Source organism: Vulpes vulpes, chromosome 2 (assembly GCF_048418805.1).
Source record: "Vulpes vulpes isolate BD-2025 chromosome 2, VulVul3, whole genome shotgun sequence".
In the NCBI taxonomy this organism is placed as follows: domain Eukaryota; kingdom Metazoa; phylum Chordata; class Mammalia; order Carnivora; family Canidae; genus Vulpes; species Vulpes vulpes.
In genome coordinates this window covers 142,657,749-142,681,022 of record NC_132781.1, presented here as the reverse complement: position 1 = coordinate 142,681,022, position 23,274 = coordinate 142,657,749, and the positions used below count along the sequence as shown (strand labels likewise).

The window sequence follows — 23,274 nt, the reverse complement described above, 5'->3', positions numbered from 1 at the left end:
TTTTCAGGTTCCTCTCCCTCCTGCTGGAAGTCTATGTGAGTCCCATGGAGTGCAGGCGCATGCACGTGTGTGCATACACACACACACCCTCATGTTTTCCAGCATTTTTATATTTTGCCCACTCCCTTCTTCTCTACTGGGGATAAGGGCAGCAATACTGTAATACGCACCTGTCAGGTAAATGCAAAAGAAAGAGAAACTTTAAAAACACGTACCATTTCCCATTGAAAGCTACCCCCCAAATTCAATTATTTGAATTTCACGTTCCTACTTCTAAGTGGCAAAGATCTTGGTCTGCCATAACGAAACAAATGCCCATTTGCTTTCACTTACATCTTCCAAAATTGGCTCTACAGAAGCTGCCCGTGAGGTCCGAGGCAGCTACTTTTTACAAAAATCTCCCACTGCCGCGAAAACCATCTCCAACATTCCCACTAGCTTAGGCATTCTCTCATACTTTACTGCCTAAATTTGTAGTTCCCCCAATTTAATTACCCCAGAACAATTCAGTCGACAACCATCTAAGAGAGTATGGACTCCCCCCCTCCACCATAAATCTATTCATTGAGAGTCTACCAAGCCTGGAATGTCCAGGGAAAGATTCAATAATCAGGGGAGAAATGAGTTGCAGAAACTCAAAGAGAACAGAATAGCCAAGGCAGGAGATTAAGAAGCCAGGAGACGAGGGCTCACTGAATTAAACATTCTTAAGCAGACTTACATACATAATGAATTGGTCAATTCTGTCCAATGTTTCTGAAAGAGATTACCCTTCCAACAAGCCAAAATGACTGTTCAAGGATGGTAGCTCGGATGGATTCCCGAACAAAATAAGTGTTAATCACTTTATCTCCTCCAATCTTTTTTGTGAAGAAGAGCAACTTTTCATTTCCATAAAGCCTTGAAATCGCTGGCTGGCAGAGGATGGGGGGGATGGGAGAGAGCTAGTAGAGGATGCGGACAATGAAGTCCCTGAAAAGGGGGATTTCCTGACAATAAAACCCTGATCACAGCCAGAGAGGGGACATTGTTGTCTGCAAGCACTCCCCCTTTCCTTTGGGAATTCCAGGCATGATGGAGAGGGAAGGGTCATGGCGACAACTGCTTTGGAAAAGATCAACCAGGTACACTTTGCAATTTACTGCTTGGGAAATAATGCTGGACCACCACCATACATGTTCTTAGAATTCGTCCTTTCAAATGTAATGCTACAGCTTCCTTGAGCCATCCTGCCAATGGTTCAAAAAATTTGTAAAGTGGTCAGCCTATGAAATCTTTAAGCGAGTGTCGCTGAATATTAACATGAAATCTTATAATTAGTTACCTGTTGAAATTTTCCTACACACCAGGCACGGTGCCAGATGCTGAAGACAGAGCAGAGAACAAAACAGATATGGTCACTGCTCTCTGGAAGCCAGTTTGGAAGGCCAAGATGATTTCTTAAATTTCTATGCAAGCCACACCATACAGGGTAGTCATTCCAGAAATATTTGAGGAATAAATGAAGAAAAGACTTCTGACCTTAGGGTTCATATGACTCAAGGCCAAAATAAAATAAAATAAAATAAAATAAAATAAAATAAAATATAATAAAATAAAGTAAAAAATAAGCAGCAGATAAACTGGGATTGACCAGACACAGGAAATAATCAACTTCCGTGTGTCCCCAAATTAAAAGAAACAGGATGAGAAACTGATATTCTTGATAGCCAGGTGCTATCTAGTATTCTAATACAGTCATTGCACAGAACTAGTCACCAGCTAGTAATCAGTGTTTTCACAATTCATCCCAAATAGTTTTGTGACTGACTTAGTTCAAGCACCTAGAGACACGGGTAGACCCTAACGGACTGAGCCAATTCCCCAGTTTATGGTCAATTATTCTCTCTAAAGAACACAGGCTTTCTCTTCTCAATCCTCTAGATCACACAGCTTTAAAAAAGTCAAGACCTTTTTACTATCTCCCAAAAAGAATTCAAGAGATGCAAAATGAAAGGAAACAGTTACAGGTGCCAAGACAGGTGTGTAGATTCTTTCGCTTGGCCCTGGAGCCTCCTTCTCGGGTGGCCACCCACTCCTCGGAGTGGACGCTGGCCTTCTTAGCCATTCTGAGGAACACACCACGATGGAGGCTCCTTTAAGTTCCACCAGGGCCCTAGAGAAATAACTGCCCTATATTTAGACAGATGCCCTTTGTAACAAAGGAGTAACTCATCCCAGTTAGCACTCTCTAAATGGCAAAACTAGAAAGTTTTCTGAAATATTCCTCAAGCTCAGTGGTTCTCAAGCAGGAGCAATTTTGCACACACCACCCCTCCCCCCAAGAACATCTGGCAATGCCTAGAAACCTTTTGGGTTGTTATAACTGCGGGTGCTATTGGCATCTGGTAAGTAGAGGCCAGGGGTGCTGCTAAACATACGCCAATCACAGGAAAGCCCCACAGCATCAATAGTGCCGAAGCTGAGAAACTTTGCACAAGTTATATGTTAAGTAAAGAACAGAGGGTCTACCTATCTGTGCTCAAAGTGTGAAGTCCTCCAAAGACTTCTGTTAAAATATCGGAATATTCTGTGGCAAGATTCTTCTCCCACTGCCTATGTTTAGCAATCTATCTATATGTTAAGAAATTTACCCGATCTTAGGATAATAACAGTATCTTACAATAACAATGATGACAACAGCTAACACTAATAAAGTGCTTCATATAGAGTTATAGTCAATATTTACAACAATTCTATGTTGTAAATACTGCTAGGATTGTCCACACAGTTAGCTTCTTACCCACAATAACCCTAGGTGGTAAGTGGGTTTATAAGTCCTCAGAATCTAAATGTGATGGGGCAGGACTTTCTCTGTTTCTTTCTTTCTTTTTTTTTTTTTTTTAAGATTTATTTATTCACGAGAGATACAGAGAGAGAGAAAGAGACACAGGCAGAGGGAGAAGCAGGCTCATGCAGGGAGCCCGATGTGAGATTCGATCCTGGATCCCAAGATCACACCCTGAGCAAAAGGCAGATGCTCAACCGCTGAGCCACTCAGACATCCCGGATTTTCTCGGTTTCATTCCCCACTGTTTATCCAGCACCCAGCAGAGGAAAATACCCATTTTTAAGAGATGAAGACACCAAGAGGCTGGGGAATGTGCTGGAGATCACAGCGCCAATAAGTGGTGGAAATGGGTTCAAATCAGACTTCCGCCCTCACACCCTGCCAGCCTGCCAACTGCTCGATATTTGAAGTCATCAAAATCCAAAGGACCTCTTAGGCCTCACCTTAGATAAATAAAACCAACAGCAACCTAAGCAGGAATCAATCAGGCTGCTTTCCAAAGTTACCAAAATAAAATTTTCCACTTTTCAGGAAGCTGATTAAACAAAACAGTGACCCCAAGACAATGGTGAAGTGCATTTGCACTGCCATGAGTCACTTGAAATCAATCTAAGAGGGTGGCTGGTTTTACAGAAGTTAACTGCTTCTTTTAATTTGAGCAGGGCTCACAAAGCACCAGGCAGGTTTCCCTATGCCAAGTCAGCAGTGCTTTCTCAAAGGACAAATGTCCCCGGTGAGGATGGAAACTCTTCCCAACCATTAGGAAACCAACTCATAGGTCATGGGATACAAGTGTAGATCAGTTAACACTTGACAATTGGTCCAATGGACCCCCAATGCCCGGCTAATCTTAGCACAGTCTTGGTAAAACCACATTTTCCTCAATCAAAACAGATACTAATTGTGACATGATAGGAACTTGCAGGAATTCACTACTTTTTAAATAATAAGAGAGCTCAAACTTTAATGGCTCAGGGAATGTACCAATTTCCCCATTTTCATCATTTCAATAAATTCCATAATTTTGGCAGAAACATCCTATAAGAAACAAATTCTAAGAAGTGCTATCTATAAATTGAGAATTGCATTCATCCTTATAAAAAAGACCAAAAGGGGACATGCTTTTTAGTTTTATGACACTGACACAAGTAGACTTTAATTTTTTTAAGTGGAAATTTCTCTCGTAGAAAGGTAAGTATTCTTGACACTATACAAACATATTCATTGCAATTATAAGTACTTTAAGTATTTATTCACAACCTGCTTTTCTCCACAAAGGACCTGGGGGTGACTTTCAAAAGCATTTTTGCTTCTAAAAGGAGGGCTAATATATATAAGAATCAGGCAAAGAAAAGATAAAATTAAGAAAGTTATTACTAAAGCCAAGATGGCCAATACACAGGAATGCATGTACTACTGTGGTCAGTTACATGTTGGTTTCATGTTGGGACTCCAAGTTTCTTGGAAGCTAATGCCAGGAAAGAAACGAGAATGACAAGATTAATAATCCTCATAAGATAAAACTAAGTGACTTTTTTCAGCTCTTCCTGATATAGTAACCTAAGAAAACTCTCTGGTAAATCACTATAAAAATGGACACTCTGATATGTAATAGGCTATACTCTAAACAGAGTCCAAAAACAGAATGTTCACTAAAATATTGTTCATAATTCCACTCAACGCAAAGTGAAGGTGCTAATTCCATACACGACAGACACCCAGTGAAGTCAACTGTTGGGGGGGCCTTCACAACAGTGCACCATCCTGAGCCCCCCATCAGATCAGGTTATCTGGATGACCTATCTGAATGGAGGCACTGAGTCCTCTTCAGCCCGTTCACCATAAATATATTATTTCTTACAACAGAGCTTTTAATAAAGATTGAGCAGCCTACTTCAAGACCATAATTTCTGATAAGAAACCAAAGGAGAAAAATACTGTGTCAATCACTAAGCATGATGGCAAAATTTATCATCAGAAAAAAATTTCCCAAATGTTGAATTCTAACCTGTATGGGTTATGTCACGGTAGGAAATTTTAGTTAACTATAATCAAGCAATGATGTGGTGCTGTCTCTCAAAGTATCTGCAAACTTCAGGCTGAATTCACCTCATGTTTTTAAAAATACACCATCTCTTTTTTCTCTTCACAACTGGACACCGTTTTTGTTTTGTCTTTCTCCCTTACATAAGAATCTTCTAGATCATTCTCCTCTATTGTCACTCTTCTTGTCTTCTATTAGCACTATTCTTACTCTTCTCATTACTCTAGAATCATTTCTCATTATATCAGAATCCCTTGAACTCGATTTGGGTTTCTGCCTTGAACTTCCACAAGTTTCTCCCTAATAACCATGCAGGCTGAAGAAATGTGGAGGAAGGGGAAAAGTAACTGCAATCCACCATCTTACCCCATCAAAATGCCTAACTATGAAGACAAGCTCAGATGATCAAAGCAGTATATGTCATGATTACAGAGTTTTCTAGGAATCTGAGATAGAGACAAGCCATAAAAATAAGAATACATAGTATATGATTTTGGCCCACTGGCAGTTAGAAACCTGTTAAGTCAAGCCAGAATTGAAGAGGATACTTGCAAAATGTATTAATGAAGACAAGGCAAGGCTATTATGCTACCAAGAAAGTTATTTATTATGAACACTGGGATTTGAGGGACAGGAAAAATAGCTATTTCAAATTACTATTTTCAAAACAACGAATATGTCTATGCACTATGTAAAAATATTAAGACAGGCAATCCTACTTTGTGGTGCTGATATATAACCACTACAATGACCTTGAGCAGAATTTAAGAAAATTCACCAGCTTTTTTCTTTTCTTTTTTTTTTTTCCACCAGCTTTTTTCTAAGGAATTTTGTTTCTCCTTAATGCAGTAACTTTGGTGCTAGATATGGAAGGTCTCTCATGTCAGGTTGAAGACATAGTGATTTATCCTGTGAGCCAGTTCTCGCAATATCTATTACGCATATGGGACTAATTTAATTGGTATATAAATAAATTTGTAAAATGTTCATAATTATGCATTTATTGTATGGGTAATTTTCATGTTACAAGTTATACAAGGTTGCCTTAGGCAATAGTGGTATAAATTTAAAAATGAGTCAGTGTAGGGATGCCTGGGTGGCCCAGTCAGATAAGTGCCTGGCTCTTGGTTTCGGCTCAGGTCACAATCTCAGGGTTGTGAGATGGAGCCCCATGACATCCTCTGCAATCAGCAGAGAGTCTGCTTGATATTCTCTCCCTCTGCTCCTCTTTCCACCCCATCAAATAAATAAATAAATTCTTTCAAAAACATAAAAAAGAAAAAATACATAAAAATGAGTCAATATAAAAAAATTCACATCGATAGTAATACCAATGGTAGGTCAATGTGGCCTCAATAAAGGTGGGAAGTCTGAGAAAGCACTGCTATGAACAAAGCCCAGAGACTGGAAATGTTTTCAGAAGGAAAATGACAGCATAGAAAGATATCCTTCTGAGGATTAAAGCAGAAGTGGGACATAGAGGGGATGCCTGGGTGGCTCAGTGGTTGAGCATCTGGCTTTGGCTCAAGTCATGATCCGGGGGTCCTAGGATCCAGTCCCACATCGGGCTCCCCACAGGGAGCCTGCTTCTCCGCCTGTGTCTCTGCCTCTGTGTGTCTCTCATGAATAAAGAAAATAAAATCTTGTTTAAAAAAAGATGGGGGGTGGGCAGGTTGTCCCACAGCTCATACTGGACTTGAACCAACAGCAGACCATGAAAGGGTAGAAGCCTGGAGAAAGCTGCCCACCATCCAGGAGGTAAGAGAAGCAGATCAAGGTAGGGGTGGGGATTTGAGGTCTTGGGGAAAAGTGCAAAAAAGCGCCACAATTCTTCACACTTTCCTGTATCTGCACCCCTTTGTGAAGTGATTGTTGAAGCTCCTCTCCTGAAGAAAAGGAAACCTATTTCCTTTCCCCTTGAGTCGAGGCAGCGAGGCAGCCTCTCCACTCGCTCAGGACAGCAGAATGTGGTAGAAGCAACATTGCGACAGGTCTGCGGGTTCAAGTGCTCAAGTCTTCCTGAGAATGCTGTCACCGGGAGGGCTCCTGAGTATACCCCAGCATGTTGGAGGACAGCAACTCCATGCAGGAGAAAGGAGAGGCCCCCGCTGAAGCTAGTCAACCTCTAGAAGCGAAGTCAAACCTGCAGTTGACTGCAAACACAGAAGGGAACCCAGCCTACACTGCTGACTGACAGCAGCATGAAGGAGGCAAGTTTCTTGCTTGTTTGTTTTAAGCCTCAAAGTTTAATTTGTTTCACAGCAATAGGTAACTGATACAAACAGTACCAGAGAGGGAGTAGCTAAAGGCAGAAAACAAGATTCACATACAAAGCAGAAAGAATAAAGAGGCAAAAGGGTAAGACATCAAGCTTTGGGAAGGTATTCCCCCAAGTGCATGGGAAGAGGCAGGAAGGCAGACAAGATGACAGAGCAAACGCAATCAGAGGCATCCAAATATACAGTTGTAGAGAACCAGGACATGGGAGGTTAGGGGAAACAAATAAATAGGGTGGGAAGAGGGGAGTTCAAGAAGTCATCAGAAAAGTGTAACCCCAGGGCTTAGGGCAGTATCTAGCCTGAGCAGACACTCCATATTCTTGCATAAACGAATGCAGTGAGATCTGGCAAGGCGGAGCTCCCTGGGAAAGAGTGGAAAGGTAGTTTTGGTAATGTAACAGAAGTAGCCTGCAGGGTGTTAAGGAGGGCCTGGGTAGAAAGACGTGGAACCCTTGGTAAAGATTTCTGGTTTGAGGAACTGTTCAGAGAGGTGTTTTAACAGGGGCCCACTGAGTCAGGTGAACGAGTGAATGTGCATGGTCCTTTCTCTTGGGACTCTACAACTCCAAGTGGGGCGAATGGCCTGCATCCCTTGGGAACGTACAAGCAATGCCAATTCTCAGGCTCACCCCAGAGCTGCGGCTCTGCATTTCATCCAGAGGCCTAGTTGACTTGCATATGGGTCCCAGTAGGAGAAACACAGCTCTGGGAGGTACAGAGACAACAAACCAAGAGAGCCTTTAATTACATCTTGAGAAAGTCATTCTGTTTTGAATTTCCTTTCAAGCTCTCCCCACCGCACTCCTGAAATCAAAGACAAAGTCTCAGTTTGGTGCTAACGGGTCTTCAACACCTTCCTCACACTTGCAAATCTCCCTTTTCAACAAACAGAGGGCAAAGCCTTAGGCAAGCAAGGTCTCCAGTAAGCTTTTGATAATGGTGTTTACTCCCCTTGTGTTTATTTTCAGGATTTTCTTCTATGTGAAAAAAGTGATAGGGTTTTCCATTTGTGGTGGTCTTCATTTCACATTTATCTGAGGGGGGGGAAACCTGCGTTAAACAAAAATGTGAAGCGTATCAGAATGTGGATGGAATGAGAAGCGAGCAAAAGCCATCACAAGGGAGGTGAGAAACTGAAACCTGGAAAATCCATAGTTGGGGGGGCACTTAGAAGATACTTGGGGCACTGGTGGGAAGGAAACAGGAGAGAAGGGAGCTGCCTGTAAAACCAAGAATATGTAACAGTCAGAAAGGGATTAGCACTGTGGGAAGCATTTATCCCAAACAGCATAACAGCTCTTCTCCCTCCCCACCCCCCCAAACCCTGCCCCGGGGTCTGGAAAAATCAACCACAGTCTGGTTCCCAGACAAGAGGGGAGAGCAAAGTAGCAAAGTTCCACATAAAGTGAAAGATCAGAGTTCCCTCCTAAAACTGAGGATAGCACAGGGTGGACTGCAATGGTAGAAGTATTGGACTCTCCGTGGTAGAGAATGTCCTAGAGAATCAATGAATGAACAAAACCATAACCCATCAAGGACCCAAGTAATCCGTCATTAGCAAGGAAAATGGACGGTATTAACTTGAGTTCAGTCACCCTCAAGGTGAAAAATGCTGCTGCCTGGGGGCTGATACAACATACACAGCAAAAGGAGGAGGGGTTGAGGGTGTTGGTGGTGCCAAGGACAAAGGACATGTCTTTATAGCCAACATTGGACACCAGTCAAGGACTAACAAAATTGGCCAGTGGAGGAACCAAGGAGGAAGAGCATAAAGAGCATAAAGAACCCAGGTTTCTAGGGAAGGAGACCCAGTGAAGTTGGAGGTGGGCTGGGTTTGATTAAAAAAAAAAAAAAGCATCAATTAAAAAAAAGTCTAGTTTAAAAAATGTTGATTGCAGATTGACCCATATTCAAAACTACTCAAAACAGTGAGGACCGAAGAGATGGCAGTATAAAAATTCAAGAGGTATTTTTAAAAAGAAGAGAAATGTGGGCCTGAAATACGGGTAATCAATTAAAATCAGGACATCAGGACATAAGGATCTGCAGTTTCTGCAAAGAAGAACATAAATCATTGGGTATTTTAAGCATGTCCCAAACACAACCCCCTGAGTGAAGAAAGTACTGAAAAGCTATCTTGTCATGGTGCATCACCAAAAGGGGGCCCTCCAGAGAGCAGATGAAAACTAAAATATTGAAAAAGGTTACCAAAATATAGTGCTGTACTTGTTACATAAAACTCAAATCTCAAAATCTCAAAACTCAAATCTCAAACATGAAGATACCCAAGAAGGGTTTCTTGGACCTCACCCATCATTCGCTCCCAAGCACCTGCTGAAGTATATACTTTGTCTCTGTCTGTCCACTCATCTCTTCTTCCACAACAATGACTACATAGCTGGGCACATGGCTCAGCCACAATACAGACCACACTTCCTGGGTACCTTAAAGGCAGAGGTGTGTTCATGCATTTCAGTTCTGGCCAGTGAGAAATAAGCAAGTGTCATGTGGCAGCTCCTGGAAACCTTCCTTTTCCCTCCATCACCTCCCTTCTTGTTGGACCATGGATGCCAACTGGAGCTCTACCCTGAAGGGTCAAGCAAGGGTCACATGAAAGGCAGAGGTAGGGTGGCACCCAGTTGTCTATGATGCAGCAACAGCTCTGGACTACTTACCTCTGAAGTTCACTAGAGGAAAGAGAGGTGATGTCTACCTCATTCAAGCCATTGCTACTCAAGTTTTTTTTTGTTTTTTTTTTTTTTTTCTGCTGGTCAATCCTAACTATCACACTCTTCTTGGCCTTTTACTGAAGTCTCGCTGTCCTTGACCATTTGACCTTCCCTGACCAGCCTGAACACTTGGATTGAGAAAAGTCCTTTCAAATTCCTCTTCTCTCAACCCGTTCTCTCTCATTCCTGCGTAAACAAGATTCACCATCCCATCCTCACCACCCATCATTCCTTCCTTGTCAGCAGCGCAGGAACTACTGAAAGGGGAAATTGGAAATAAAATTTAAGCTTAAAAACGTCTCTCAGAGATCATCAGTACAACCACAGGCCAGCTCCTCAAGAACAGGACAGGTGACTCCTCACCACTGCACTCCCACTGTCTCTAAGTATCCGGTGCATAGTAGGTCCAACATGTGTTTATCCAAAGCTTAAACTATCACCAGATCTACTCAACTGTATTCTTACTTATCTCTAGCTCGCATCATATCACATGTTCCTTTACATGCTAAGTAAGCACTCTTCTAGATGCCAGGCATACAGTGATCACCAAATGTCCCTACCCTCACAGAGTTTTACATGCTAGTGGAAAAAGGCAAATGGGAAATAGATGAATAAATGAATAAACGAAAAATTCAAACAGGGATACATGCTATGAATTAAGTGATGAAACAGTGAGAGGCTGGGGGGGGGGCAAGATTTTAGATATTCAGATGGTCTTAAGCGGTCAGTCCTTAAGTGGAGGGAGTAGTGGCCAGATCCCAGGTAGAAACAGGAAGGGTGGATCTTGGGCTTGTCAGACAACTCCCCCACCCATTCCCCCCTCACATTCTCATCTCCCTCTCTCCCTTCTTCCTTCCCTCCTTCTCATTCTGTCCCTGTGTCTCTCCATCCCCATGTCTTTTCCACTAAAATGAGTATCTGAATCTTCAACCAACCTCTCCTTCTGCCTGACTAGCTCAAAGAAAGGGTTACCCGACTTTCAAGGCTAACCTCCCTCTATCAACAGCCTTCATTCCAACACCAACAGACCATCCATCCATCATTAAATCACTCTCTCTTTGTGAGTCTTTAATTTCTCCTTCAAATGTTCTCAGGTACAGTATTGAAAATACACTCTCATTTTCCTCCCCCCCACTCCGTTCAAACGGCCATCCTCTGCATACAAATACACCACAGACTTGCATACATACACATATGGAAACACACACATATACGCGCAAGCAGATGTACCCCCACACCCATACAGGCACACATCCTTAACTAGATCTGTTTGGTGAAACCTCAGATCTTTGACCACAGAAGCTCATGCCTCCACACCCACATCTCCCACCAAAGGATACTTCTACACAGATGAAACTCATTGTCCCATGGGACCATCCTACAAAAGTCTCCAGAGGGACCCTGGCTAGCCTGTCATGTTCATGCAGAAGTCCTGCCTAGAATTCCTTCTCTGGCTTTCTCTTCTCTAACATCTCCTTTTCCTACTTGCCTATTCCAAACCTGATAGCCTCTGTGAACTCTTGTACTTGACCACAACACCCTTCAGAAGCCATTTCTCTTAACCAATCTGTTCCTGGAGCTCTTCTACCTACTAGAGTATCTCCTTAGGTTCACTTATATTCTGCACCCCCCTCCCATCTTTCTCTCATACACATACACACACACACACACACATTTTATGAATGGTCACATGCACACACCTGCTCTCCTATTAAACTAGAGGTTTCTTAAGGTGAACTACATCCAATGTCAGCCCCTAACAAGAAGCACATTCCTAATAAATACTTAAAAAGTGACAATCATTGTATCTTATTCAATAAACACAGGCTATTTCTGGTTTCCACAAAGAATAATAATAAGCATGGACAACTCAAGTCCTCAGAAATCTTCAAAATTGGCAGGCTTTACTTCACTAAGCATTTAAATGGACTTTCTTTCCTACCCGCCTCCACTTCCCCTCCCAATGAGGCAGAAACTTTGCTCTCCCTTTGGGGAAGCACTGCTCCAGACTCTCAGCCCACGTGGTTTCCATGGGGATAGCTATCCCCATGGGGATAGTACCTGTCTCTGCTCTTGAGAGAGGTATGTGACTTTAGGCCTGGGCAGAGGACCCAAGTCTGTCCAATGAGCCTACATCCAGAGAAGTTTCTCGAGCAAATAGGAAAGAATCTGTCCCTCAGGGAGGCTGAGCTGTGGGGACGTGCCTTGGAGCTACTTCTGGACACCCTCCTACTACCTGAATGGAGTCTGCCAGGGAAGCCAAGCTGATGAAAGCAGAGCTAACAGAAGGAAGTGGTGATAACATCCCTGGAAACTCGGTCCAGCCAGACCAGAGACAAAATTCACTATCCCTTTTCTATTGAATTAAAAATTTAAGGATTTTTTCCCATTTGCAATCAAAAGGATTTTCAATCAAATACAACAGTTTTAACTACCTCTTGATTAAACATTTTTATCAGAATTTATATAAAAGGCAAACAATAAGGGTCGAGTTTCTCATTAAAGACAAACAGGCACGAAGGAGGAGCAAGACAGATCTACTGAGTATGCTTGAGTGTCCAATATTTCTAGTAAAGTTTACCTCATTTTTTCCCCAGGAAATCAACTTCCAACCAATCATACATACTTCAAAAAAGTCTTCTATTCAGTCAGCATTTGGGACTTCTACCTCTTATACTAAGAACATTTTTAAAAGAAAGGGTAAAATTGTTATTATTCTACAGTACAACAAATCCCTCGCTCATTACAAAGTAGAGGGCAAATCGCTGCAAATTTTCACAATATGGTACTGTCACTGACATCACATCAATTTGGAATATTTCAAAAAAACTCACCTCCATCACCACGTTTAATATAGTTCTTTTTTAAAAAAAGATTTTATTTATTTGACACAGAAAGCGCACAAGCAAGGGAGCAGCAAAGGGAAAAGAAGCAGGCTCCCCAATGAGCAGGAAGCCCAATGCAGGGCTTGATCCCAGGACCCTGAGATCATGACCTGAGCCAAAGGCAGCTGCTTAACCGACTGAGCCACCCAGGCACCCCTAATACAATTCTTCTATATAAACCATCCAGTCAGTGTGGAAAAGGCCACAGTCAACTTGCAAAATAGAAAAGGCCTACCTTAAAATGCATCTCTAAGAGAAGGAAATCGTATCATTCAAATATGTATTTAGAGAAAATCCAAATACTTCCTGGTATCAGCCAGTTTGTTTTAACTTCTGGATTAGCAAGACATTCAAACTATTCTTTTATAAACGAAATAAAATCAAATTAGGATTAAAGACAGAATGTTGGTCATAAGAGAAGGGCCATTTCCCCATGTTTGATGTGCTTCATACAAGCATAGAACATATTTAAGAGAACATGGCTTCCTTGAGGAAGGGATTAAGGATACAAACCTAGGAAACAAAGAAAATAATCTACTACGAAGGGTGAAGATAAAGCCTATCAAGCTCATGCAGACCTTGAATAAAAGCCTCTGCTTATGTTTAAACAGAGTTTGGGTTTTTTTTTTTTTAAAGAGTTTAATCAATCCACCTTCCAAATATGTTTTATCTATAAGAATACTTCACAAAAATCCTGTCCTTCCTCATTAAGCACACTCAGATGCTCCAAGATATTCATGACTTTGCTAACATCATGAAATCCAATATGAAATTGTACCCCTTACATAAAGAAAAGACAGGAAATGTTTTCATTCATAAATGGCTGATACAGTTTAAATTGTTATTCTTATAAATTTTCCATCATCTCCACTTAACAACAGTTTAAAAATGTTTCTTCCCAAACAACTATTGAGATAGAAAAACTATACCACCATGTGTGCATGCACACATGTGCACGGGTACACACACAAATACTCCTTTTTTATACCATTATTGTAATGAGACAGCAGGATTTGCAAGTTTTCTGAGTTCCACACATTACTTCCTGACACACTGGCCCACCAAGTGGGGAGGTGAATCTGGAAACCAAGTGGGGAGGCAGGGAGTCACTTGCATTTCTATCACTCTACTATATACAGGAGGACTCCCACTTTGGTTCCTGGGCCTCGAGTGCTCTCTTGAATCCAGTGCACTGGTGCAAGTGCCTACATGATGTCTCTGTGGGAATATTCCACCAAAATATCCAATGTCAGCTTTAGCTTTCCTTCAAAACTAGCTTCTCCTCTCACCTCCCTGCTTCTGCTTCAGGTCCTACCATTTATCCAAGGCTCCAGTTCACTCTGAGTCACCTTGGCTCCTCTGTCTCCCTTCTAAGTTAGGGAGATGCACTACTTAGTGCCCGTGCACACCCCTCCTTTCCATCCATGTTTCACATATTAGTTCAAATTCTCTCACACTTCTATCTCCATTGGGTGGTGGCATCCTCCCTGGTCCCCCCACCCCCAACCTCTTTTCAGGCTCCACACTAATCTAGTCAAAAGCTCAGATTCTTACTCACTCCAACCAAACCGTTGGCCCACTCCAAAGTCTTCATGTGTGCTCAGTAGTAGAGCCATTGTCTTTCCAAAGGCCTTCTTTCTTGCTAATAGAGCATAAGAGTATTGATGCTCATGTGACAATGTGCCTGGCCCCCAGGGAATGACATGAGATTAGTCTAAGCTGATCATGGCAATCTTCTTGTCAATGACTGGCCTAGAGTGGTCATGTGATCCATTTCTCATCAATAAATAAAAGAGCCCAATAGAACTGTTCCCAGGAAAGCTACTCTTTATTAAGAGATATACAGAGGGGGATCCCTGGGTGGCGCAGCGGTTTGGCGCCTGCCTTTGGCCCGGGGTGCGATCCTGGAGACCCGGGATTGAATCCCACATCAGGCTTCCGGTGCATGGAGCCTGCTTCTCCCTCTGCCTATGTCTCTGCCTCTCTCTCTCTCTGTGACTATCATAAATAAATAAAAATTAAAAAAAAAAAGAGATATACAGAGGTTTGCTATCACTCCCACCCCCACCATGACCTTGCTTTCCGTGTTCCATGCTATCATGTGAGGACATGATGTCTGGAGCTGTGGCAGCGAACTTGTGACCATGAGGAGGCTGCTGAAATTTCAGGAATGGCAGAATAAAAAGAAAAAGAGGGTCCTTGAAGATGTGATTGCCTTCAACCAAAACAGCCTGAGACTGCCTACCTAAAGACTTCTTTATCAGTAAACAAAAGTCCTAATGCTATCTGCCAGCGTTTGTTGGATGTTCTGTTACCTACAGCCCAAAGCATTCTTTTTTTATTAAGATTTTATTTACTTATTCATGAGAGACAGAGATAGAGAGAGGAAGAGGCAGAGACACAGGCAGAGGGAAGAGCAAGCTCCCTACAGGGAGCCTGATGTAGGACTTGATCCCCGGACCCAGGATCATACCCAGAGCCAAAGGCAGGCACTCAACCACTGAGCCACCCAGGCATCCCAGCCCAAAACATTCTGACAAACCCTTAGAACAAACTCTTTACCTTACCACTGGGAAGTCCTCTGTGCCATGCTACTCACAACACAACACCAGCATCACGTGGGAGCCCCAGCTTAGACCCCAGGATTCAGAATCTCTAGGGGTAAGGTCTAACAGTCTGTGTTCTAAAAAAGCTCTCTAGATGATTCTTGAGCACACTGAAGTTTGAGAAACACTGCTCTGTAATATGATAACAAATTACTTTTTTCCATTCACCTACTACCCTATATACTGTAAGGAATACTGGGGTCTGTATTTCTCCAGTGACGGCAACCCCACTTCGCTAGGTTTGAGCATCACATCTGTCACTTGTTTAACTCTACCTCTTCTTAAAGTTTTCAAGCTCAAGGCCTCCTGGGACTTGAGAGGAACTCCAAGGGAGTATGAGAAAGTCAAAGTGGAAAGAAGAAAGAAAGAAAGAAAGAAAGAAAGAAAGAAAGAAAGAAAGAAAGAAAGAAAGAAAGAAAGAAGGGAGGGAGGGAAAAGGCTGAAAATCTAGATTTACATGCAAAGATTTTTAGAGAGAGACAACTAATGGAACTTTTTAAACTACTGGTACATATTAGATAAAATAAGTCCTCAAGTATTTAGCATCCCCCTGACAGTTGTGACCCAAAATAGATAGTTCTTAAAATATCTACAACTTACTTTGAATGTTGTGGCCACATACATTCATTGACTTTATCTTAAAAGCCTAAAATTAATTTTCTATGGCTTATTATGTATTAGCCTCTAGTGGACACAGGGTATTCATCAATATTTATTCCCTGTTTGCAAAATGGGTGGCAAATGGTCAATTTATGAACCTTCAAGTTAGTGTTGGAAGGACTATTTTATCCATTAGTTGGTGAAGACTAGACACTTATAAGTATGAGCTTCTCAGGGGCCTATGAAAATGTTTAAAACGTGAGAGAAAAAATTAATTGGCCACACCACACACACACACACACACACACACATTACAAAATTAAAACTAACAGATGCCTACAAAATGCAAATATAAGTCAACTAATGAGCATCAACTCAAACAGGGTATATTACTAGTATGTCATAGCACAGTAAATGTAGGATGTGGATACAGCCATTTTAACGTCTGATATGATGTGGAGGGGAACCACATCAACTGGGCGTGGGACCTGCTGAGGTCCTGAAAAGGCCCAGATTCTCAACCTGGAACCAATGACTCTGTTGTTAGTCTTGTCTACTTTAGAGCAATCACCAATCTCCTTACCTATTTCTACTGCCCCTCAAGGTTGCTTACTCCAAAGGAGGATCCTCAGCCTAAAAACGAAGTTTTCAACCATGGCCGCACATTGGAATCACCTAGGGAGCTTTAAAAACACTGCCACCTGGTTTCCATCCTGGAAGACTCTTACTGAACTAGTCTGGGGTAATGCTGTGAGCCTGAGAATCCTCCATCCCCACTCTTACCATCGCTAGAGTCTAGCCATTTTAGAAACATTTTAGAAACATTCTGGAAAACAGTGTCTGGAATAGCAATCTCCCAGTTATACCATCTTGTTAACTAGATTTTCTTTCTACTGTCAAGTCTTTGAACAAAGGAAGATCCTGGTACCATCAAGTGTTCTGATTATCTAGAACAGAGGTCAGCAAACTGTTTCTGTAAAAGGACAAATACTAAATGTTTCAGGCTTTGCAAGCTATGCAGTCTCTGTCACAACTATTCAACTCTGACACTGTGGCCACGGATGATATATAAACAAATGAGTGGGGCTGCGTTCTGATAAAACTTTATTTATGAGCACAAATGTGAGTGTTGTGTAATTTTCACAGTGATGAAATGTCATCTTTCTTTTGATTTTCTGCCATTTAAAAATGTAAAAACCATTCTTCACTCACAAACTAAACAGGAACACTGGCACTGGGCCAGTGGGACCTGTGAGCCACAGTTTGCCAACCCCTGATCTAGAACTATTCCACTGCAGACCTAAAATTAATGAATGACGGAATTCAAATTATTCAATGAGAACTACATTGAAAGTGGTCAGATTTACATCCTTCACTCATTCAACTAAATTGTCCATGTAGTTGGGACATGGAGTGTGGAACTGTCCACATAGTTGAACATAAACCATAAATGACCTATTAAAACATGACTTTCCAAACCTCATCTGCATAGGAGTTTGCAAAAACTGTAAAGAAGCAGTACACAAGCATGTTTTAAGGGCCCCACATAAGGATTTCAATAATATGTTAATTTGCTGCCAACATTTAAAATTCAGGATATTTCACATAAAAACTCAGATTATCATTCTCTTGGAAAAATAACTGCAAAATGTGGATACTGGGCCCAAACGTTGGCATGGCAACAATCTGCAAGTGCTGCACAAGGCTACCCCTTTAAATGGGCCATGTTCTCCACTTGACCACAAACCCTATCTTCGGGTAGGTTAACTGGATGTCCCTAGAGGCATTTTGCGTTTATGACCCCTTCTCTATGGGCCTTAGAAAAACCTTACATCTCTTACATCTCTTTCACAACATGGCTTCAATATCTCATTGGAAGACCTCATATGAAAATCTCTCCATCTGCTCTCAAAATTCAACACCTCCAGACACCAAAGCCCTAGAAATGAAATCATTGGTTTTCACGCCAGAGCAAGGTATCAACTTAAGAAGAGTTTCAGTCAAATCCCCCTCTCAGTGTGTTCTCAATGCGAACCATGGTCTCCAATAAGATAGACAAATGACAAATGACCCTTCAGGTCTTCTCGTCTTCAAGCCAACCAAGGTAGAGAGGCCGACCCCAAGGAGGTAGGGTTAGGGTGAAAGCACTCACATCAGAACATCTTAATTAAGCAGAGTGATCAATAACACATATAGTATTTAGAAAGCAAGCTTTGGGACTGATGGAGTAAAACCAACAAAAAGACTATTCTGCATAGGATAAGAAGTCAATTGCCAGATTTTGAAAAAAAAAAAAAAAAAACAACCTAAGAACATGCAGGAAAAGCTAGTAACTAGAGTTTGGTCATTAGTAACCCACACTGTGTGATTTCACCTGGCTCACACCCACCTTCAACACAATAGTTTATTTTGGGGTGGCCGACTTCCTACAACTACATGCTAATTGATATGATGTATATTATCTTCTTACAGGTGAAAGGACCCCGGGAAAGAAAAATTTCCAGGTATATACAGAGTGGGTCCCTAATGCGCTTGAGCAACATAAGCCCAACCCCCCCTTTTTAAATATAGGTGTTAGTTTAATTTGTTAGCCACATCAGAAAAAGAAATGTTCAAACAGTAGATTTTCCACTTGAAATTAAAATGGAAATTAGCCCTTAGAAAGCAGAGATGACTGTAAGTTTATACATCAGTGGCTGGTTCATGAATTATTAACTGATTTTAATGATCCTGGCTATATTTTATTTGAAGTTATTCTCCTACTTTCAACGACTTTTGAACCCTCAAAACTCTTTCATCCATTCTCCATAGACAGTACACTTTCTGCACGCTGACATTTAAAAAGGATCCATATACTCACAGAATGTAAAGATAATACACACATATAATTTATACAAAGGACTCTGGTCGTTTGTTAAAGACAGAAATGAATGAAACCCTATTATTCACGGTTTGTAAATAAATTTAAAGATAAGCACTAACTTTTCACTTGTTAAGCCTGGAGCAGAGGGTTCTGTATTTCTTCTAAAGTTTCCCAGATGGTCATTAAAACAAGAAAGGGCAGAAACATACTTGCTTTGAAACCCATCATTTCCCATCCAGAATGATAATACATGTCATCAAAAGTTAAGACTTCAGAGATTAATAATTACAGGTATTTCCAAATAAAATAGATGTATGTCCTGGTATGCTAGTCTTTACATTTTCTATACAGATCTGCATTGAATAGTACCACTTCAGACACACAAGTTAGCTGTGAAACAAAATGCTATAAACCGTTAATTAGCACTTGCTGCTTTATACCCATAAAGTTAATACTTCCTCTTCTACTACTTTCTCCCTATAAAGAAAAATTACTGGGAATAAAATTGGGTTTTTCACTGCTGAAGTTAAGAATAGGAAGATAAAGTATTGGGGCTTGAATGAAAGATTATTGTATTTTTACCTGCAAGGAATTAAATGCAAACACCCCTTAGAATAAGTACAATTTAATTTCTACCAATATTAAGTGCTGTGCCTGACTTTTGTAAATCTGGTGTACACGCAGCACGTACGACCACCAGACTGCTGAATTACTAAGAAACCAGGTTATTTCAGGCAAAAAGCTACATCAAGAAAATATGACAGCAAACCAACTTGCATCCTCACTCCTGAAGTTGAACAAGCATCTCAATAAACAACGGCAGGTTTCGAGCTTTCTATACCCTCCTGAAGGAAATGTTCTGACTTTAAATGGACTCAAAATAGCTTTTCTCAAAAATAAATAAATAAATAAATGAATGAATAAAAAGAGACACACACAAAACACCCACAATTTCCTCTGGTCCCTTGAAGTACCCTTGGGATCTCAGCGAACAGAGAGATTTGCCACGCACTGCAGTGACTGGATTAGTACAAAAGGTTTCTATTTTGGTGTCATTCGAGTGTTGCTGATCTTAAATCAGGGAAAGAAGTAGTTACATTAAGCAAGGTAATGGCTTCCAAAAATAAGAGCATGCCCGGTTCTCCAAGGCTTGCATACACAGGCCAAGTTGTAAGGAGATAAATAATACCCCACTGGAACAATTAGGTGGATTCTCAGAAACACGACATACTTAATTAGGCTGCCTAAGTCCCTAACTGAGCATACAAGGGGGACTTTTTAAAGCATTTAATAACCTGAGTAAATCCAAAATCAGAGGACAGAAACGAAAACCTTCACCCAGGCCCCTGCCATAGATAGGCCTTTTTTCTTGCTTCTCTTTCAATGCTTAACCTACCACTCTGGGAATTTTGAGAGCATGAACTCCCTCCTCCCGGCCCCCGCCCCCCAGCACCACCAAAGGGTTAAATCACCCTGAATAATGTCCCTCCGTTGTATACTTGGTGGGGGGGGGGGGGGGGAGGCCCGCGGTGCCAGGCGCGGGGCTGGGCGACGGGGACACAGGGGTGAGGCACAGAGACCCCAATGGTCTTACACAAACTTCACCACTGGAGTTGGGAACGGAGTATAAACAAATAGAAAGGAACACGAGCCTCCATCAGCCACGGGGCACAGCAAACTGTTCCTCACTCTCTAGATACAATTCCTCCTCTTCCTGTTATTTATTCATTAGTTTTGTATAGCACCTTTCTTTCAGCGGCTCCTTATTTCCTCCTCTGTTATCCAAGCAATCATAAACAAACTACGATTTGAAAGAAAAGGGGGGGGGGGAGGAGGGAGGAGCAGGGGGGACGGAGAAAGAAAAACCACATTCAAAAGGCACAGGCCATCCAGAGCACAGCTCTTTCTCTGAACATCGCCCTCGGGGTGATGTTTCCTCCAAAGCCTGGCCCCGGGGGCTTCAGGAAGGACCGGGAAGGGGAGTCCGCGCCGCCCCGGCCGCAGGGCTGCGCCTCCCGCCCCGACTCGCCGGGTCCGAGCTGCGCCCGCTGCCCTGGCGAGACCCACCTTCGCCCACCTGAGACGCTCGGTCCTCGAAGTTGGCGCGGGGGCTGGGGGCGGGGGGGGCGGGGCGGACCGGGTGGAGGTGGGGTGACCCCGCGCGTGGTGTGGACGTCTCCAAACCCGATCTCCCCGAAATGCAAAACTTACCCCTCCCCAAAAAATGAAAGATGAGAAGCCGCTCGCGCTAACCAGGGAGGGGCCGGCACCTCCGTCCCGGGGTCCGAAGCGCCCGAGCGAGAGGGCAGCAGAGGCCACCTGCGGGGGTCCCAACACTTCGCCCCCCCCCCCCCCGCCCAATCCAGGGCACGCTCAAAAGTTTGTTCCTTTCCTCCCCCGAGCGGCCCCGGGTCCAGCTCTCGAGAGCGCGGGGAAGGTAAGAGGGGCGGGGAGGGGGGAGGGAGGGGGCGGCGAGGTGGTCGGACCACGAGATCGGGGACTCCTGCGTCGCACCCCCCTCCCCAACTCAGGGGCGCTGGGACCGTGTTTACTAATAACAACAACAAAGAATCACAAGCGTGTCCCCTCCTCCGGTCCTTGGAAGCTCTTCGCTTCTTTGGGGCAGCAAAGGGGAGTCGGCGGGGCTGGCGGTGGGGGCGCGCGGGGAGGGAGCGCCGAGCGCCGGCAGAGGGACAAAAAGGGGGGGTGGGAAGGGGGCAGAAAGAGTAGAGTGGGAGAGTCGGGCAGAGACGAAGGCGCAGCGGCAAAGGAGCGGAGCGGGAGAGAAAAGTGCAGCGGGCGGGGGCTGGAGAGCGGGGCGCGCCCGCGCCCGCGCCCGGGATGGGGAGGTGGCCCTGGCCCCCGCCCCCGCCCCCGCCCCGGCCCCGGCCCCCCGGCCCCCCGGCCCCCCGGCCCCCCGGCCCCCCGGCCCCGGCCCGGTCGGTCACCTTGCTGTAGCCGTAGTACCCCAGGCACTGCGCGAAGTCCAGGCCGCCGGGGTCCCCGGCCGCCGCGGGGTAGAACCTCACATCCATGCCGGAGCCGGGCCCGGGGCCGGGGGGCCGGGGGGCCGGGGCTGGGGCTCGCCGGGGCCGCTGCCCGCCTCCTCGCAGCCGCTAGATCCACCGTCGGGGGCGCCCGGCCGGGGCTGCCCGCGGGCGGCGCGTGAGGGGCTCGCGGCCGGAGGGGCGCCGCGACCCGAGCCCGGGGAGCCCGGGGAGCCCGGGAGCCGCGGCCGCCGCACACAAAGGCGCGGCCACGCGAGCCGCGGGAGAGCGGGAGGCGGCCCGGGGGACGCGCCCCGCCGGGGCACCGAGGCAGCGCTGCGCGCGGGCCGTGCGCCCGGGGCGCGGGGCGCGGCGCGGGGGCCCGGGCGGCGCGGCGAGTTCAGGTGCGCGGGGCGAGGCTGGGACGGCGGCGGCGGCGGCTCGCCCCGCTCCTCCTCCTCCTCCCGGGCGGACTGAGCAGAGGAGCGGCGGAGACAAGGGGCCCGGCCCCTCCCCTCCTTCCCCCCTCCTGCTCCGCCGCCGGTCCCCTCCCCGCGCCGCCGCCGCTCCGCCCCTCCCACCGCGGGCAGCTGGCGCGCCGCCCGCCCCGCCGGTGCGCTCCCCGGCCCGGCCCGCCCCCGGGCGCGCCGACCCCGCCCCGGCCCGCCCCGCCGCGGCCCCTGCCCCGCGCCCCGCGCCCCGCGCCCCGCGCCCCGCGCCCGCGCCCGCGCCCCGCGCCCCGCGCAGCCCGGCAGCGCCCGTCGCGCGCGCCGCGGCTCCCCCTCCCGGGCCCCTCTGCTCCCCACCTCGCCCCCCTCCCTCCCTCCCTCCCGGTCCTCTTTGTCCCCGATGCCTCGGAGCGCTCCTCGCTCCCTTCCTCGCCTCGGCCGCCGGCCCGGTGCCCGGTGTGGCCCTCCCAGCCCCGGCTCCCGTCGGCGGCGTCCGCTCGCCGCCCGCTCCCTTGCCGCCCCGGCCCCCGCTTGTCCCTCGTGGGGCGGCCCCCGGCCCCGGCCCCGGCCCCGGCCCCGGCCCCCGCCGCCCTCCCGCACGAATGGCCCCTGCTCGGCGGCACCTCACCGGCAGCCAGCCCGCGGGAGGGCCTCCGGGGGGCCGGGGCCGGGCCCCCAGGTACACCTGTGGTGCCCTCCAGGAGGGGTGTTGGGGCCTGACCTTTCACAGGTAGGCAGACTCGAAGCTTCCCGGGTTAAGCCTCGTGTCGGTTCTCTTCGTATTTCCTTTGCTCTTGTTTGTATTCGAAAGGCATTTGAGTAACTGGATCTAGGCGGATCATTCACTGCTCTCGGAGAGAAAATGTCCCCATTTTCCTAAAAGGTTCTGGGTGATTAACTTCCCTCAAACTGCACTCACCCACCTCCTCTTTATTTCTTTTTCTTTAAGCTACATCTCGTGTGTGTGTGTGTGTGTGTGTGTGTGTCCCTCCCCCTCCTTCC

The 23,274-nt window shown here is 45.3% G+C and overlaps 1 protein-coding gene across 6 annotated transcripts in view; it reads right to left on the bottom strand.

The window, feature by feature from the left end:
* Positions 1–23,042, bottom strand: part of TOX3 (TOX high mobility group box family member 3) — a 105,381-nt gene extending 82,339 nt beyond the window's left edge. For 2 of the 6 annotated variants that reach the window (XM_026011746.2, XM_072750247.1), the window contains exon 1: positions 22,994–23,042. Coding sequence is in view for 4 of the 6 variants with exons in the window: in XM_072750244.1 (XP_072606345.1) it covers positions 21,785–21,871 (87 nt within the window). In the remaining 2 variants the exon portion in view is untranslated. Of the gene's footprint in view, positions 1–21,784; positions 22,078–22,993 lie in introns of those variants that run through there. The other 4 variants (XM_072750244.1, XM_072750246.1, XM_072750243.1 and 1 more) reach the window with 2 other exon arrangements.
* Between the last annotated feature and the right edge of the window lie 232 nt (positions 23,043–23,274).